This window comes from Lycorma delicatula, chromosome 6 (assembly GCF_047948215.1).
Source record: "Lycorma delicatula isolate Av1 chromosome 6, ASM4794821v1, whole genome shotgun sequence".
Taxonomy (NCBI): domain Eukaryota; kingdom Metazoa; phylum Arthropoda; class Insecta; order Hemiptera; family Fulgoridae; genus Lycorma; species Lycorma delicatula.
In genome coordinates this window covers 69,857,499-69,878,469 of record NC_134460.1, presented here as the reverse complement: position 1 = coordinate 69,878,469, position 20,971 = coordinate 69,857,499, and the positions used below count along the sequence as shown (strand labels likewise).

Sequence of the window (20,971 nt, the reverse complement as noted above, 5' to 3'; positions counted from 1 at the left end):
TCTGTTTTTAATGATTTAGCCTGCGTGATTGTTTTTAGTATTTTTTTATTGCTTTATTTTTTAGTATTGTACTTATGTATTGTTCAGATCAATATGACTTGAGGCATATTTTGTATTATGTAATCTTACCCATGGTGGATTAGGTGTACAGTATAATGTCCTCATTTGCTGGTAGTTTGACATGTCTAAACTTCCATATACCTGTATTACATCATACCATCAATTATTAAACATATTTAAATGAAACAAATTATTCATAAAAAAAGAAAATAAGCAAGCATTATGTAACTGAATATGTTTACAAATTTTACATGACTGTTATGATATACAAGTCTCAACATGAATTTTTTCACATCTGGTCATATCATTTCCACACGTAACAGGCACAGTATGATATATATAGCTGTAAACAATTCAGTCTATTTAGTCTGATTTCATTGTTTTATAAAATACAATATGAGTATGGGAAATCAAATAGAATAGAGTGAAGATGAAGAAAACACAGTATTTTCCAATACTGAAGAAGGTCAGAGGTTGAATTCATACAAGTGTCGAGAGTGATAGTGATGACTCTGATGGGTATAGTAGAGCAAGGCAAAGAAATTCTGCAGCAAGCACAATTATATTTTTCTAAGGATGGAGAGATTCAGTGGAAGGTGGAGTCTCCACATCATGGACAACAAGTTGCCCAAAACATTATCAAAAATGTATTTGGTGTCATGAGTTAGCATCTTCCAGGATAACATATTTGGTGCGTTCATTTAATCTTATTTTCAGTTCCATCAAGAATGAAGTGATAAAAATGATTAACATTGAGGGGATCTCAAATTTATTGAGAGAAATGGAAGAATTTATACATCTCACTTCAGGCATACTGTAGATTATTGTTACTGATGGGGGGGGGGGTCTATAAATTTAAAGGGGAAACAACAAAAAGCTTATGGGATCCAGGTACTGGTCATCCCATATTCAGAGTAACTATGTTCTTTGAAATGTTTTGTTTAATATCTTGAGTTTTACCTTTTAATAGAGCAATACATCAAGAATAGATCTGTACAAACAAATTAACTCCTGTGTGTGAAGTCTGGGAAAAGTGGTTAGAAGTTCTACCAAAATCATGTTCTGATGAAATTGTGTAACGATTAATGAACAATTAGTTGGTTTTTGTGGCCATTGTCCTCTCAAACAATATATTCCCAGCGAACCTCTGAAGTATGGTATAAATATACGGACATTATGTGATACTACCTTCTATGTGCTGAAATTGCAGGTTTATACTGGGAAAAACCAGATGGCCTGCCTGAGAAGAATCAGGGAATGAATTGTGTGAGATTTGACTAGACCTCAGAGATCACATTGTTATGAGATAACTTATTACATCTTAGAATTTAGGGCAGCTTCTTCCAAGATGTAAAATAACTATGCTTGGTACCGTAAGAAAAAAAGTAAAGATAGCGTTGCTGTTACAAATTGCAAATAAGGATATTTACAGCTCAACTTTCAACTTCATCTTTCTTTTTTTTTGCTAATAACACAGCAGTAGTGAACTATGTTTCAAAAAGAACAAAAGTATTATAATTATGAATACTGTACAAACTGGAATAGAGATAAGAACAAGAACTGATAAAAAAACAAAATCATTTTAAATTATAATGCTACTAAAGGTGTTGTAGATATGCTTGACCAACTTGTAGCCACATACACTAGCAAGCACAATACTAACCGGTGGCCAGTGGTTTTATAACATGCTTTACATATCTGCATACAGTTCTTATTTCTTTGGATATTAGTCAATCCAAACTGGAATAAAAATTCACTAACTAGAAGATTTTATTTATAAGAATCGGGAAAATAACTTATTATCATAAAATCAAAAAAATATATACCTAGAACATTGAATTTGCTAATCATTGTGAAAATAATGCAAGGACAAGGTAAAATTTTTCCTCTCCAAACTTCTGACTGGGAAAAAACGTATGCAGTGCAAATTTTGTCCTTCAAAAAATGATAATAAAATAATCATTATTTGTTCTAAATGTAGCAAACATTTGTCCAAGCATGCATTACTATTGTCTATTCTGTAAATAACAATATTTTTGTAAGTTTCGACTATATTTATGTACTGGAATAATTTCATGTGAAATTTTCATATTATAGTCTATTTTTCATTTAATTAATTTTTTCAACCATTACATTTTTTAATTTTATTATTTAACATTTATTTAATGTTTATAATTCTATAAAACTATGCTTCAAAATCTGTAAAATGTTGAGAACAGTAGGCTATACAAGTAAATATATTTGTACGTGTTGCCATTGATTTAATTATCCAATTTATTGATGTTATGTTTCATAAATACTTTATTATTATTTAATGTACTCTGTAATATTAATAATAAATAATTTTAATCAGAAAGTAGTTAATTTTATAACACAGTACAAATAATTTCATTAAAAAAAATATATACAGGTCATTTTGACCTGAGCAGTAGAGTAAATGTAAACAGAACAGCAGGTTTAAGCACTGCCAATAAGTTTGTAGTTTAAGGATAAAAATTGAGAGCAAATTTTATTCATAAGATGTTACCTTTACTACAAGATAACCTACAATCTATCTGTGCACTTAAAAAGTTAAAGGAAATATCCTCAAACATTAGTCTTCTTCCATTTTCATGCATAGATAATAAATTACTAATTCCTTGTTGAAGAATTTACAATGTGTAAATGAATTTGTAGAATAAAGTTGTCTGCCTACACATATTAATGAATATATGAATTTCTTAAAAGAAATATTAATAATAAATTTTCATTTAGTAGAATTTTTTTAGGTTACAGACTAATTACGAAAATATATATTTCTGTAGTTCTTATTTATTTACTATTTTGCATGCTCTCATTCTGGGTGATAATCTGTTTTATTATGAAATTACTATTACTTGTGGATAAATATATTTTTTCATAATATTTATATTTTTCTTTGTTTCAGGCCATGCATGGCAGGGAGCTGCAAGTGATGATGGCGAGAATGCTGAGTCGTCTAAAGGTAGGATTCGTCTGTCATTTTATTTTTGATGTGCAGTGTTTAAACATTTGCAATTTTCCTTCTTTATATTTTAACATTGAAGTGAAATTTTTTGTTTATTTAAATTTTGTCGAGGAAAGCAGTGAATGAAAGAGAAGAAATCTTCAGAAAAAACATGTGTTGTGTATTTATACATTGTGAAATATTGTGTAATGTGTTTAAAAAAAATAAATTGTGAATTAGTTTATTGTTAATAAGCCTACTCAATGATTTATCTAAATAAATTTATAAATATAGTTTTTCAGTAAATTTTTTATAGGAATTATACATCTGTTGCTGACACTTTTTTTAATGGAGTTCTTGTCATCTATTAATGCTCTTTTATAAATGCTTTTTCTTCAGTTTATAATCTGATATCTACCATTATTTTTGTTTTTAATAACACATTGGCAGAAATTTTATTTTTTAGATTGTTAAATTAAAAAAAAAAATTGATGTTTAAAAATTGTCTTCTTCTTTTTATACATATTGTTTTGGTGCTTTGTTTTGGATTTCTTTCAGTTTAATATTATTAATGTAATTCCTTACTGACTGATGTAAGATTACACTTTCTAATCTTATCCAGTTTTTCTTTTTCTTGTTTTGTTGAAATATTACATGGTGTTTTATAACTATTAGTATTTTTAATTTATTATGGTATTATGAATCGATGTTAGTGTTCACATTGTTATGATTTATTCTTTTATCTACATACCAGGAATTTATGCATTTATGCATTAGTCACATAAATGTTTTGTTATTGGGGATTACATTCCTATTTATAGGAGTTTACTTAGTTTTCAGTTTATTAAAAAATATTTTTATTTGTTAAATTATTAGTTTTAATTTTATTACTAGTTTTTCCATTTTGTTCCGTCAGGTAGTATGATTAATATTTCTTTTTTAAACTTGGTTATGAAGTAATTAATTTAAAAATTCTTCATATGTAACTTTTAAAGTGTAAAAAGCGACATTCCTGAAAAAGTTTTGATAAAAAGTTATTTTTCTTTTTTCATTTTAATTGTTGAACTTGATATTTGATTTTTGCTTTTTGGTATTTTTAGAAAATCAAGTACTTGTTTTTAATAAACTTCTGGTACGGTTTTTTCCATATTGTTCTAAGAAAAGTGCAAAAAAATAACTTTATCTATTTGACAAATTCAGATTTGCCTTCCGGCAAATCGGCAAACAGAAGTTTGCAGATTGTTACATAAAAAATTGTTTAATTTTACAGAACTTCATTCTGAAATCTCATATGTGATATTATGTTGTTTTTTTCTTAGTTAAGTATCTTCCATTCTGTTACTGTAATTTACTCAAACCCTTTTTTTCTACCTACTTTTCAGGTAAAATCTGTTTTTAGGAATGTATTTGAATAGAACTAAAATGGGTTTTCCATTTTATACATTTTTTAAATGTATTACTTATATTGCTATAAACATGACAGTTTATTGTTAGTAGAATGTTTTTGTAGATTTTGCTACTTTTTCTGCAAGTTTATAGCAATATAATTATAGAAATGAATGAATTATATAGATGTGATGTTATTTAATTGTAAAATACATAAATAAATTTTTTTTGTGAAGTGGTTAAAGTGTTTTGCCAAATCAGAAGTGTTTTGGTGCTGTGAAGTGTGATAAACACTAATGCAAATTAACTATTAAAATAATATATTATTGTAAAGTGCGTTTTAAGTATTGTGTTTTTGTGAGGTAATTTGTGACAGATATATTTTTACTTTTCTTTCTAACAAATTGAACAAGTTAAAAAAAATTTATATAAATTTGATTTTTTTCTGAAGGAAGATTGCTATGTTTTGATTCTGTACATCTGTGTCCAAACTCTTAATATCTAGCTTTTACTCAGCCTTGTAGCACTGCCTTGTCTACAGCAGCGAAGAACTGGAAGAAGAGAATGTCATTTGCCATAGATTTCCTTCCCCATAGTCAGATACTCTATTAAAAATTAGTTTATTATTTTTCAAGTTTCGAATAATAGTACTTTAAATATATATATATATATTTTTTTTTTTCAAAACAGTGTGGTACTCACTGAAGTTGTTAAATATTCATTATAAATTCTTTTTAGAGTAAATCTTTTTAAGATCTATTTCTAGGGGGAGATGGTTTGGCTGTCTTTGTGTTTAAGGGAAGTTGTTTTTATCTTATTTGTGTGCGCGTGTATATATTATAATTTAATTGATTTAAAAAAAAAACTTGTAGATTGCATTTTGTTACTGTACATTAATTATACTTTATGACCTGTACTTATGTATTCTATCATCCAATTTTGTTAGATATTTAATGAATGGCTTAATAGAAATGCATTATAAAATTCTTGCTCTTTATTTTCTTATTATAGTGTTTTTTACCCTTTCGCTGAAACTTATTCAGTTTTTAAAATATCTTTTTTATTTGTATCTTAATGTCTATTTTTATATTTGCTTCCTATTTCACTTTTTTTTTATGTTATAAACAAACATTTTTTTAATCATGTATTTTAATAGTTCTTTGTCTTTTTTCATTTTTGATTTTATATTCCAAAAAAAATTTAATCATTTATTTTATTAGTTTTTTGCCTTCAATTTGAAGCAATTTATGCTTATTCTTGAATGACTTTTTTAGTGTTGATAAATTCCTTTTTTTTTCTAGTCTGTCTATGTATTTAACAGTTGTGGTGTTATTGTACCATTAATCTATTGTCTTCTTTTATTTAAAATAATTTTGTCAATTTTAAAACAATTTTTACTTTTTACTTTTTTAAGTCAAAATTAAAATGAAATATTTTACTTTATCAGTAAATGCAGTAGAATTACATTATAATTTCATTATCTGTGTATCCTGTTTATTATTTTTAAAGTAAATTATTTAGTTCATAATTTAAAAAAAATGGTCATTTTTTTCTTACAAAGTTCTGAATTTGAAGTAGTTAGTATTTTTTATTTAGTTTTCATTTAATTTTTATTCTTTGATGTGATAAGCGGGCTTATATTTAATATTCATTGTTTTGTAGCCGATACATAATTTTTCGTAATTTATGCATCTGGTATCTACTGTTTTTAATATTAAGGCTTTAGTTCAGAGATTGTATTTTTTTCTTTCGGTATTATATTTCATTCTTTTTCTTTTAGTTTTATTTGTCTAAATTAAGACAATTAAATGTAAATATGACTTTTATATTGTGGTATATTTGTTATATGTAAACTGTAATTTCCTGAAAATAATTTGAATTTGAATGTTAGCCATTTTATGTATGTATGTGGTCGCTTTATTTGCATGATTCATTAGCATCTACATTCCCTCATTCTAATTTTTTATTTCATTATTATTATTATTATTATCATCGTTATTTTTTTTTCATGTATTGTTGCATGAGCATATTATAGGCTTTTTTTGATCATCTTTTAAATTAGCCAGTTATTTGGTAATAACATGCTTTATAGAAAATGTTTTTCCCAAGTATGCAGTTATAATACTTTCCTTATTTGCACTTTGACAGCTATGCTATCGTTATTTATGTTTTATTTAATTTGTTTAATGTTTCATAATTTTTATTATTAAATAAATTTTTATTTTTAAATCTATTCTTGTTTTTAATTTTTTTCAATGCAAAGCTTTTTAATTTTTTTTATACCTTATGTCATTTAATAAATAAGTTATTTATAAACGTTAATATTCTGTGAAAGAGTAATATTTGTCTAGATATCAGTTCTAATAATTTTTTTTTTATTTTTGAAGCTTTTTTATTAATTTATCAAACATTTATAGGGAGGCCCTTTAAAGGAACAGTGTTGCTTATTACAATCTGTAATAAAAAGATTTTATTAGCTAACTATAACTTAAAACATTTTTAAAGTTAAATATATGAAACGTAGATGTCAGTATGATTTTCTCAGTTTTATTTTTGTTATTTATATTCAACAAAATTAAGAAATCTTAGTTAAGGTATGATAATTAGCTTTATTAGCATTATTCTATTTCCCCTTCTAGTGCTCAACAGAGGACTGCAGGACTGATGCTTGTGGGAGGAGTTGCAGAATTGGTGGCGTGTTGCTAAAAGGCTTGGGATGTTAGCTAGATGAAAACATTCCTTTGTTACAGTCTGTTTGATTTAGATTTGATTCATATTATAACTAAATTTTATATTTATTGAGTTGAATTTATTTTCTTAAGGGGATTTTTCTCAATCTTTTTTTGTTGTTTGTTTTACATTTTCAGTCAAGAAAGAGCAATTTATATGTTTGTTTTTTTAAATTTATTAATTTCTAGTGGGATACTAAGGAATGAGTTCTTTTGGAGTTTGGATGCTTTGCATGTTAATATTTTAGATGTGAATATATATATATATTTTAACATCAAACAATTTTTGATGTTTTTCGTTTATAGTAAATTGTTTGTTTAGTTGAAATGTTGATTGCAGTTCCAGAAATCTATTTTATGATCTGTCGTAAACATTGTCACGTCGGTTTTTTATTTTTTCGTGAAATTTTGTTTGATTCTATGATATTTATTGTAGAAGTATCTATAATTTAATTTATAACAAAAGAAGAAAAGTTCTGTTGTGATTTTATTCAAATGAAATCGGCACATTATTATGTATTCTGAAACAGGTAAGCTATACAGGTAAGTATATATTACATTCTTTTTAATAAAACGTTAATTTTATTCTTGGATTGACCGGTGTTAAAGTTACAAGTAATTCATTTTATATTGAGTAGAAGTTAAGTTATATATTTAATTAATTAAGATTACTGATCGGGTTATATTTACATACATTAGTGTATTTTTATATTTTAAAGTGTGTTCGCAATATAATAATTTCTTGCAGTCTATTTTATTTCATCGTGCTACAAATTGATGTTTTTTTTTTATTTTTAATTATTTAATTTATTAATACGCTTATCTTTTATTCCGTGTCATTATCAATACATTTACATTTTTAATTAATTTAATATTTAGTTTGTTATTACCGTGCAAATGATGTGAACTTATTTTATTTTTGATGATTAGTCGCACTAATTTTCGTGAGGAAACATTACGGTACCGTCAAAAATTGTATTTGTGGTGATTCTAACTTGTCATTTGTGATACGATGATGCTTTTTGGTTTGTTAATCTTTCAAACATTTAAAATTTTCAAAGGTAAGTTTTTTACTTTTTTTATTTATTCATAATTGATATTGAAATACATACATGTTCTACTTTTACAATTAATCTATCAGGCTTTGTTTGTGTATAAGTAACAAATTGTTGTTTAAGAAAATCTAATTTAAATACGTTAATTAAATCAGGTATATAAGTATATTATAATATAGTTATAGTTTTGTTACTGTACACATCTTGGCCTTTAAAAACATTATTTTTGAATATATTTATAATATATTGTGGTTTGTGCTATTTAACGTTTTTTATTATAGTATATTTTAAATGAGCTCGTTGCTCTTATGTTAGACTGAAACACTTGATATAAAAAGAAGTTGGAAATACTTTTAATATTAATGTTCAGTTTTGCTAAATGCACGCATACTTTAACAAGTAGAGTAAAATGATTCATTAATGATGTTAAATTGATTTGCGTAATAACTTGCCATCTAAATTCTGTTTATGAAAGAATAAATTAGCATGTAGTTCACTGGTTCATGCACCATTGTTTAATAAATTAAAACATTTTTGATTTAGTTTATTATTTTATTTTGTTAATAATTCTGAGTTTATTTCTAATATGCGTGCATAGTAAAGAAATTTTCATTTACTTATGTTTTTTATCTATATATGTAATTTTTTATAAATAAACAGAGAAGAATTAATGGTATCGGTAAGTAAGGTGATGATAGATTGGTAACAAAGGTAAGCGTACATGTACAGGAACGTCCGATTGTATTTGCTGGTTGCCATAATGAAATGGAGTACAAAAATATGAATGGTAAGTAAAAATTTTGTACAGATTATTTTAGTTTAAGTTGTTCTAGGTGTATTATGATTAAAGATAAATACAAAATTTTACATTACATGATTGCGAACAAGTTATTGATCTATTTTCCCAAGTTACTAAATTCAATTAGCACAAATGTTAAATGGAATTCAAGTGATGTTCTATAGTTTTCATTCAAAATAAAAAAATTAATATTATGTAAACTAAGTAGCCTTTTAATTTTTGAGATTAATTAACTCTGGCACAAATATTAACAATTGAAAATTGAGATAGTGTGAATGACAACTTAGAAAATTTGCTGAATATGTTTCAGATAAATTAAAAAGTATTATATTAGTGAGTACACCAGGAAGTACTAGCACATTTTATTTTATTACTAAAAAAAAATTAAAAATCTAAGTTTTGAAAAACTAAACTTTGTATATCATATTAGTAATTCATGTAGGTTAGAGAAAATTATTATTTTTTTTTATTAAATTAATTTGTAGTGTTCCTAATATTTGGTTTGATTATGAGGTATAATCAGTATAGGTAATGTTAGAATCATTAGTGGTTACTGACCATGGCTGTCAGTACTCCTTGAAATTTATATTTAAAAAAATTATTTTAATGAGATGATGGTGAGAAGTAGTAGATAAATAAATATTTTTATAATGAAAAACCAACTTCAACAACCTAAGTACAGGATTACAAAGTAAATGAGATGACACTTACCTTATTTTTTTTTTTTTTTATTCCAAAAAAGTAAAAAAGTTCCAAAAAGTAAAAAATAAGATAAGTGTCATTTCATTTACTTTGTAATTCTGTAATTGGGTTGTTCAAGTTGGTTTTTAATTATAAAAATACAATCAATATATTGGTACAGAGAAATGTGGGTCTTATAAGTGTTGACTTTAGAAAAATAAATAAGTATAAATAATTATGTGTACAGTGGAATTGTTTAAGATTTTCATACATAATATATGCAGATATAGGAGAATTTCCAGTTACTGAATGAGGAGATTGCTTTTTATGTAATAACATGTCGAGCATAATGTATAATGCAGCAGGCTGATATTTATAGTGAATTTTTCTAAATTTTCTTCAGTTTTTTCGTTTATTTTTTTAATTATCTTAAATTATTAATTATGTTAAAATGTGCTTCTGCATTAACTTGAGGTATGTTTTTTTATTTCTTGGAATACTCATGAATTTTATTATTGAGCTTTATTCGTATAAATAGCTTACTAATTAAATAATTCATTGTGATTTTGCTTATGGACAGCCATTTAATGTTGAATGTTAAATAACCTCATCCGTTAACATAATACAAACATAAAACATCTATCCATAAGTAAAATAAACAGTTTTACTCTTAGTTAGTTATTTCTACGGCAGGAAATTATACTTCAGAGCAGATTTTTTTTTTAATTTGTGAGAAATAGTTTTTGTAGTAATTGATAGTTCTTATATTTTGATATATTTATTTAGTTCAATTCATTTTATATAATTTATTTTTAATTTAATACTACTAAAATCGCTTGTTGGATTACATGAATTTTCTTAGATGTTATTTATTTCCTGTTTGTTTTTAATTTCTTTTTATTATATAATTAAACATTTTTTTGGTAAATAATTTATTCTTTGGTTTTTGGATGTTCTATAAAATTGGTATGCTTTTTTATATGCGTGATACGTGTTTCAATTTATTCACTTCTTTCTGTTGTTAGTTATTTCAAAATTATATTAAAAACATATTCTATATGGTTTCTAAATGTTCTCTTTGCTGTTTAATTTTTTTTAATTGTAAAACACATTTGTTTGAGAACTGTACACATTTATTAAAAGCATGAATTTTGCGAAGGTTTTTTTTTTAAAAATAACATTTTTTTTAATTATTGGTATGTTAAGTGCTAAATTATTTATTTATATTTTGTCTAACACTAATTTGTGTGTCCAGATATTGCTGCCTTAATGATGGGTTACACTCAGCGTGATCGACCATTCAAGTGTGAGAGATGTGGAAGACATTATGCAGTAGCGTATACTTTGGATAGACATCAGAAGTATGAATGTGGAGTTGACAAACAGTTTCGATGTGACAAGTGTCATCGTTCATTCAGCAGATCGGATACGTTGCGTGTTCATATGAAAAATTGTGTTTTGAAGGGTTCATACTCGTATAAACCGTACATTCAAAATTTGTAGTAGTTGTATTAAAACATTGTATTTTTTACCTTAATTATTTCAAAAATAGTGTAGTTATTGGCTCATTTACTGTGGAAAAAACTTATTTTTATTTAAAGATTAAATTACTTTTTGTAACTAGTATTTTGTTTAATCTTATCCTTTATGTTTATTGTGTTTGATGAAGTTTCCACTGGAAATTAATTTTGTAAACATATATTTATAACAGATTAATACAGCTAAGATGTATCGTGCATGTTGTGTATATGTATTGGAAATGTCAAAAGATATTTATGATTTACCAAAAATAAACTTAAAAAGAGATGAACATGTTAAAAAATAGACACAAAATATGTTTAATAGGTTTCTTTTTGTAAATGTTTTGCACACTGTGTTGTAAACTATTTCATGTTTTACAACCCTACATAAGTATCAGGAAACTGTAAGTTGGTTTTTGTGCATAATATAAAAATAAATGTATTCAATCATAAGATATCACAAAGACTTGCAATTAATCACTGCAGAAAATGTTAACCGAACTGTACTTTTAAGAGTACATATTAGTATTGTTCTGGGGGATTTTTCGGTTAATATAAACAATGTAGATATTTAAAAATTCAAGTATTCGTATGATGATTTGGATGTTTGTAGCAAAAGATTCACTGTTTCCGATGCGTTTGGTTAAAATTATTTTGGTTGTCGATCCAGTTTTTATTTAATTGAATTTTCATGGTCTGATTGATAAATTTTCAATCATTTATTTTATAAGTGCGTTTAGATGTAAAAATGACATGCACTGTTTTTGTTGACAGATGTTAGAATTGTGGATGTGTATTTTAAGTAAAAAAAAATTATCTGTGATAAAGTTGAAAATAATAAATTATTTTTTCTAGTTGCTCGGAATCAAGGCCCCAATTGTTTATAAAGTATGTGATTTAAGTAATTTTTCTTGATAAGTAGTTTTTTGTAATGTTGTTGAATAGAATTGTGAATATTTAAAAAAAAAGAGTATATAAAGGATAATTTGTTGTATTTATAATAGAACATGAATTAATTATTATACATCATTGTTTATTAATTAAAAATTGAGATTCTTTGTCAAAATTATTTAAAATTATAGGTTAATATAAAAGAGTTATTTTATTATTGATCTTAATATTAGTGATAGTTAATTATTTTTCTATATAATAGTTCAATTTAATTTTAGATATAATTATTCTCATGAGAAATTTACAGTGTAAATTGTTTTGCACTCATTAGTATAACAATGCTGATGTTTTAATTTTTTTTTGTGCAATCTATGTGAGTAAAATGTTTAAAATAGCAGATAAGCTCTTGTGGTTTTGGCATTTTATATTTATTTATTTTTAAAAATTAAATTAAGAAGAGTTAATGTTTTAATTTATTTAAATTGTATTACCAAGAAAGTTTTACATGTCACATAGGTGAATAATATGTCAAATAAAGCAAGGGTACTCCTAATTTAATTTTATTATTCATTTAATGATAATTTTGCAGTATTTGTTTATACATAATGTATTATATAAGAGTATTAAGTAATAAACAAAAATTGTAACCAAAGACTGACAAATAAGTTTTTAACAATTTGTTTTTTTGTTGTTATCTTTAAAAAAAAAATTTTCCATGGATTTTATTAATATTAGTGATTGTGTGTTACATGTGTGATTGTATGGTTTTGTGTGTATTACACACACACTCTTACTTTTTTTAACTTTTAATGCAAGTTTGATTTTATTTTGTTCATCTTTGTTTAGATTTTTTGTTTGCATAGTTCACTTGATTTTTTAAAAAAATTAAATATAAATTTTGTCTTAAACCAATAATAAAAATGAAACTGTATTTGATTTATGAAAAAATTATGTGAATATTTTTTTAGTTGAATTTTTTATGTGTAAAAATATAATTTTCAATTTTAAATAAGCAGTTTGTAACTTCAGTTTTTGATGATTCATTCATTTTGTTTGTATTTATCTAAAATTATATAATTTGTTAATATGTAAACTTGAACTATTGTTGTCTGTATTTAATATATATGATTAATTCTATCCGATTATTGTTACTTAATTGATAATATTTGAGAAAAAACTATTCTGAAATAAAATAATATTTTTATGTTGAAGAAAAATATAAAATTTCCTAAATGGACTACGATTTTATAACTACTTTTCTTTCATTAAATTGTTATCATAATATGATTTTAAAGATTTTTAGAAAACAAAATTTTTATTATCACAATATTTCTGTGTAAATAACAGTTTTAAATAAGTTTGATAATGTTAAAATTGAGTAATTTTCTTTCTGTTGTGTTATATGAAGATTTGAAATTTGTTAGTTTCAGTTAAGAAAAATTTTATATAATATTTTTATAAAGCTAAATTTTGACTTTTATTTAATAAAAGTTTAATTATTTTTGTTTATTGTTTGTAGCATTAGAATTTATCAGATTTTATTAACTTTGTAAAATCATCATAAAAACCTCTCATAATGAAATAAAAATATTTTTTTGCTACTTTGATGCAACTAAAATTTAATATAGCTGTGATCATTCCTTAGCCCTTAAAATTTACAGGTTCTGTATAAACATAGGATTACATTATCATAACCATTAATACTGTATGAAGTAAAATAAAAAAAAAACTTCCATGATAGCCAATTTATTAATCTATGGGTCAAATATTTCATAAAAATAACTAAAACACCGATTGTTTATACAAATTATGATTTCTTGTTTTTTATTTAAAAAAATTGAAAGGTGAAATTGTAGGTGATTTCATCCCTTCAACCTCAAAGGCTCTCCATCTTGAACACAATTTTGTTACGTTACGAACAGGTTCTATCCTTATATACCTTTATCTTTTTTTGTACCTTCTCGCATCTTTTTTCTTTCTGTGACTTATGTTTGCTGTTATACCAACCTTTTTGGTTTGATTTCATCTTCCCCCCTTAGTTTCTTTATTTTATTTTTATTGCCACATATTCATAATAAATGTGCCTGATTTCTGTTACTTTATTACAATTAAGTAGGCAGCATCATTATTATTTTATTTCATTATTGTTCTGACTATTTTCTGTTGTTTAATTGCCTACTGATCAAATAAAAAAAGATTTATGAAATAATTTTTTTTCAGCAAGTCTGTGACTGATTTTGGTCTAATAGTAGTTGTTGAACTAATTGCACATCAGTTAGTCATGCTTTTAATGCAAAAAAGATTTAAAACTGTTAAAAAGAATACTACTGTTATGATGTAATTATGTATTATTAATTATTGCTATATATGTTTAAAACTTTTATTAATATATGTTGTTATATAATAAAGAATTCTGTTGTTATCTAATAAAGTATTTAAAAAAAAAAATTAAACTGTTTCTATTAACTTTAAATGCTTACAGATTACTGACTAGTATTTTTAGTTGTTCTGTAATGTTTCATTTTTAGTTTATCTAATTGTTAGTTTTTTAATGTGTATTTTCAAAATTTTTATTCGTAAACAATTTATAAATGTACATTTAATATGTACATACATAGTATTTTACTTTATTATTGATTTTTATTACATGAAATTTATAAATTTATGTTATAGAGATTTATTGTTTTGCTGTAAGTATATAGTGTACATTAAAAGATTGTTGGTCATTTAAAAAATTGATTTTTATTTTATTAATGTAAGAACTCTATTTTCTTAATAATTACTAAGTATTTATTGAACTTGTTACTATTTTGTTTAAAATTGTAAAACTAATGTATCTTCCTGTGTGGTATATTGTATAACTTTTTTTTGTTATGAAAAATCTGCTCAATAAATATATTTTTTGTATTGTTTTGGATATTATTGTTGTTTATTAAAATTAAAAGTTATTCTTAAAGTTGTGGTATTGTTTCTTTTCATTGAATACATCCCTTAATAACTTTCTTATTTTTTATTAAATCTTAGTATATGTAGTAAGCAGGCCAAAACTATTTTAATATTGCAGCATAATTTCTGCTAAAACATGCAAAATAATAACACAATTCTTTAATGCTTCATCTAATTTAGATTCATCCAACAGAACTGAAAAACCAAGTTCTAGTATTCTGTTTAAATTTCAGTGGTTTTTATTTTGTTTAAATAAAAACCACTGAAATTTAAACATTTTTGTTATTAACTTTTGAAATTTTATTTTTGCCTTCAATAATGTGAAGAAAAAGATAAGCTGCCTGTTTTACTACTTTTTAATATAATTTAAATTTTCACTTTGTAAAACACGAAAAAGTGTTTTAAGAATACTGCTTATTTAACTAATCTTCTCTCATTGTACTTGCCAAATTTGGGCACATTTTTTCTATTACTTGCTGTTTTACAAATAATATAAGGATTTCTTTCATTCAGTAATGGTTTTTTTTTTTAAAGAAACTTATGTTTGTGAGAAAGTATGTTTGATAATAAAAACAACCGTAATTAATAATCAATTTTTATTTCTAATTTTCCACTAGACGGATATACACAGCAAGTTTTGCAAGAGTGTGATTAGCTGGTATGTTCATGTATATATATGTAGATTTAATATAACAGATCCTATCTGTTTAAACTTTAATTGTTAATATTTTGCTGTTATTTAAACTTTTTTTCAAAAATCAATTATTGCTGTTGTAAATTTTAAGCCCAATATAATATTTTATACAGCTTATCCAAACATCTTGCCATTTTTTTAAAACAACTCTTCATGATCTTAATTGGTCAGAAAATAATCAAATTTGGAAAGGACCATTCCAGAAGGCAGTTAATAGAATATGTTTTTATTATTTTGTTGTTTATGTTTCTTCAGGAACAGGTGTAAAATTATGTTAAATTAAAGAAGTTATTATTTTTGTTTTCTTGACTTACTTAAGAAAAATTTGAGTAATGAAGTAATATTGTACACGGGTTTACAGAGAATTGATTAGGCAATAAAATCTGATCATGACATAATATTTGAATTGTAGTTCTTAAAATCCTGAGAGATTATAAAACAGATGGTATCGTATTTTAGTTTCAGTTTTCTATGCAAGTAATGCATATTTAACTTTTTTTTTTATAATTACCCATCAGTACTTATTAAATATTTTACTTATATCTTGTGAATTGATTGCATTGGCCATCTACAAAACAAAATATAATTTGCCCTAACCTTGTGTACTTTTCATATAGTACCAGTCTGTGCATATTTTTCTGAAAGATGTTTAAATTGTTATAGAAGACTTGTGATATAATGGAAAGAAAGAAGATATAATGGAAAGTTTCAAAACTTAAATCTGTAATTCTAATTTAATTACATAATTACATCTAACAGTTGTGCCTTAAAATGCTCTTAGCAGAAGTAATTGTGAATAGATTAATGCATATTAGTAAAGTACGATGGTTCAGTGGACTGGTAACACTTGTTAATGTGTGATAAAACAAATATTCTTATTTTAAAATTTAATTAACTTATTAAAATATGAATTAATACGCTTCATCATCATAATTGTAGACTTATGTTATAATACTTATTTATTTTTGCATACTAATGTTAAACATTTTTTTGTCCAATTAAGTTTTTTACAGATCATAGAAATCTAAACTTTCCAATTTTGTCTGTTCTTGAACCACTTTCTTTCAGTAAATTGTCAATATCATCTATTCTTTTTCTGATATCTTTAACCATTTTATTTAACTAGATTTATGATTTTTATAAATCAGAATTATTACAGAATATGTGCCTTTTTTGGGTACCTTGACATCTTATTATATTTCTTCTGATAAAAATTTATAAATGCTTGTTTGAAGCAGATTTCCAAAGAATTTGGAAATCGCTATTACATCTGAACATGTTTATATACATTATGTATATTTATATAGAATTTTTTTGTCTGCTCTACTGGACACAAATCTTTACCAATTTTGACAAAACTTGGTGGGGGTGATGTAATAAACCTATTGGGAATAGAGCCCTACTGATTTTCAGTTGAATTTGTTCTCAGGAACTGGAGTTAAAAATAAAAGGAGTATAAAAATTGTGTACTTTATAAAAATCTGTGAAAGTGGTCATCCATTTTGGATATATAAGGGAACAAAGTAAATCATTCAGTGACCAGGTATGATTTTGAAATTTGTAACCTTCCTTTTTTTTTACCCTGCAATAGATAATTAAAACTAGATGCAAGTGGTTAATTTTTAACACTCAGAAATTAATTTAAATATAAGTTTGTTTAAATCAACTACTTGGATGTAACTACAAGATAATTTATTTATTTATCTCTTCATATAATTTTTTGTGTTTTTATTTAATGAAAATAAATTGCAATGTGCCACCAATATTTATTGACATAAAAATAAATTTTACATTTTTTAAAGACCGATGCATTTTCTTCATTCATTTAATGATTATTTTATTTTACAAATCTATAATTTTGCTAATAAGAATAGTTTTGGGCTGGGAAGGGGAGGGATATTTCCTTTGTTAGGGGGAAAATTTTTAAACATTTTTCATTTGGATAAAACATAACTTCTAAGAAGTGTTATTTAATTTAATAGAATTTAATCTTTAAAGTTCATTTATAACTGACCAAAATTTTATGAATCCCTTAAATTTGCAATAGTCTTTGTTTATGGTAATTTTATGTGTTAGAAAAAGAAGAATTATATTAAAATTATTATTTAAAAAAGAGAGTTATTTGTATTATAAACACATATATCTTCATAACATAGTACCTAAAATTAAGGTTCTGTTGAAAAAAAGATGATTTTATTACAAGTATTATATTTAAAATTAAGTACCAAAATGAAGCTTATTTATTATGTTTTTTCAATATAAATCTATGCTAGTTTCAAAATATATTGCATAAATGTATGTATTTGTTAGCCAGTTGACATGACTTTCTACTTCTTTATCAGGTGAAAAATGTGTTTCTGAAAGATTTCCCTTTAGCTAAAAAGATTTTCAGAACAGGTAGAAACTAAAAAGAGTTGTAAGGGAGTTCTCAAGAATTTTCCAACCTCTCTTCTCAATTTTCTGTAAGAACTTTAGTGGCTGATAAATTTGAGTGTAAACCTTTGTGCAGGCAGTAGTTTAAGAGAATTTCTATATCAGCCCAAGTGTTTAAACCGATTTGGAGATTGTGTTGGAAGTATAAGAAACTATTTGTTTTATTTTAATTGGTAAAAAGAAGTAAAAATGTTATTAGAATAAACGATTATTTGTTTAATTGAATTATAAATTATTTTTGGAATTTCCCTCATAGTTATATGAAGAGGTAGGATGTATCCTAATGCATATGATGTGTATTATTTGTTTATGAAGAGGTAGGATGTATCCTAATGCATATGATGTGTATTATTTGTTTATGAAGAGTTTTGTGATAATACAATTTACATGACTCATTAACTTTTCACTATCTGCTTGGTTTTTTTCTTTCAACAAAAAGTCGTAAGTATAAAAAATACAGGAAAGCCATGAAGATATATTTTTAAAAATGTATAATAAATGAAGTAACAAAATAATGTTTGTTATTGATTTTTCTTAAAATTTAACTTTAACTAAAAAAGTTACTTCTTATGAAGTAAGTTAAATTATTGTGTGTTGCGATGTTTACAAAATGTTAACATGTGCGTAGAACTATGAATTTCTTCATAGTTTCTTTACACTTATAAAATTTAGTTCATTGCACTACAATGAACTAATTTTTGACCTAATTGACCTAATTGTCATTGACCTAATTTTTGAGTTATTTTTAATAACATAAACTGATCTTCACCTACAGCAAAGGGTAGTATTGAAGTGAAAATTATATGTTGTTTTGATTGAATGTAAGTAAATAATTATGAGTGGTTAGGATTTTTATTAAGATAAGTTTTGTTATCTTATTTTTAAACTAATGTCAAATTTTATCTGTAGGAGGGATGGAGAATGTTACTTGTGAATACTATTAAATGTAAATAATTTTCATTCCTGTCTTACTTGGTGACAGTATTGCTCTCAAAATCTGATTACATTAATTTGTTCTCTTAGACATGATAAATGGTGTATGTCAATAAAATGATGTTTAATGCTATGTTAATGCTTGCAGATTCAATGACTTTTTGATCTGGTTATTTCTTTTAAAAAATCTAAAAAATTGAATCTCAGTAAATAATCCAACACAGAATATGTTTGACTAAAGATTTTACAATTTCTTCAATTCTTAAACTGTTCATACTAGTATTTACTCAGCTCCTTTAAAAATATAAATGCTACATGATCTACATTTTAAATAAATTTACATCAGGGAAGTTAATTGTACAGTTTACATTTGAATTTAGCTTGTGAATTTTTGTCAAATTCACACACCTTATTTGAGAAGTAGCTTCCTTCCTGGTTTTAACATTAGACCAGAAGATGGAGTCTAGGTGGGAATTTATAGATATCAATTGTACCTCTCTAGGAAAGAAAGGAAGTATCAGTGATAATGAGTGGAAAAGAGTGAAGGCAGAGAATGGCATTCAGATTTGTTTGATGAAGTAGTTTAAATTATTGCTTGTGATTTATGTGGCAGGTGAGTACTTCTAAACATTTATTTTATATGGTATGTATTGTGTATCAGGCCTTTTAGTGTATTTTTAGGTTAATGAGGTAACTAGTAATTCAGAGATTGATTTCTGCCTATTTTAGTTTTATTCCTTTCTTAAACTTTTCTTCCCATTTTGTTTTTTGTTTTGAGTAGAGTATTTTGTTTTTTAATAGTGTTATTGAAGCATAATTCTTTTTTGTTTGGATGTTCTTTTTGGTAGAACTTCCTAATTGCTAATACCAACTACTCTTTTCTTGCCGTTGCTTTTTTGATATTTGATGTGTTCTCATTGTCAAATATTAAATACTCAGCAATTCAAGAACTAATATGTTGTTAACATATTCAGAAAGAAATACTGGTGTATATAAAAATCAATTTTTTGCATATTACAAAACTGTAGAACTGAGCCAATATCTAAAATGAAAACAAAACTGAAGTAAGTGGTGTTCAGCAATAAATCTCATGTAGTTACCTGTATTACCTCAGTCAATCTCTAATATAAATAAGTATAACAAAGATATATGTTTTCTTTACTATACACTAGTTCCTTAACTGTAATGAAAAAATGTCCTGTATCTCATCTACTTTAGATCTTCTGGCTAATCTAGTGTTTATTTTAGTATTTATTTTCGTGTTCAGCATTAGTTGCATAATTCTACAACAGATCAGTGTTTAAATACAATTATTTTTTTTCTACAAAATGTCTTTATATTTGAATTACTTGGATGTTAAATGATACATTCTGTAATCTTTCGTTATTAAGAAAAATTTCTCCTATGTTCACTGGTAATCTCCTTCTGATCTTAACTTTGTTGAGTTTTGCCTCAGTTTTGAATAATATACTCAGTAAAGGAACAATCACAACTTTAGACAAAATTTAACACACACACACATCACACACTTCCACCCACACACATACACACACTCACACATACACATTCTCACATATACACATTCTCACATATACACATTCTCACATATACACATTCTCACATATACACATTCTCACACATATACATTCTCACATATACACATTCTCACATATACACATTCTCACATATACACATTCTCACACATATACATTCTCACATATACACATACTCACATATACACATACTCACATATACACATACTCACATATACACACACATACACACACACCCACTCACACATTCTCACTCATACATGCACACACTCACACACACACACACACACACACACACACACACACACATGCACAGTCACTCCACA

At 25.1% G+C, this 20,971-nt stretch overlaps 1 protein-coding gene across 5 annotated transcripts in view; it reads left to right on the top strand.

Moving 5' to 3' along the window:
• LOC142327116 (uncharacterized) overlaps positions 1-20,971 on the top strand; it is a 462,885-nt gene that overhangs the window by 37,248 nt on the left and 404,666 nt on the right. For all 5 annotated transcript variants that reach the window (XM_075369991.1, XM_075369992.1, XM_075369989.1 and 2 more), the window contains exon 3: positions 2,987-3,043. In XM_075369991.1, the coding sequence (XP_075226106.1) occupies positions 2,987-3,043 (57 nt within the window). The remainder of the gene's footprint in view (positions 1-2,986; positions 3,044-20,971) is intronic.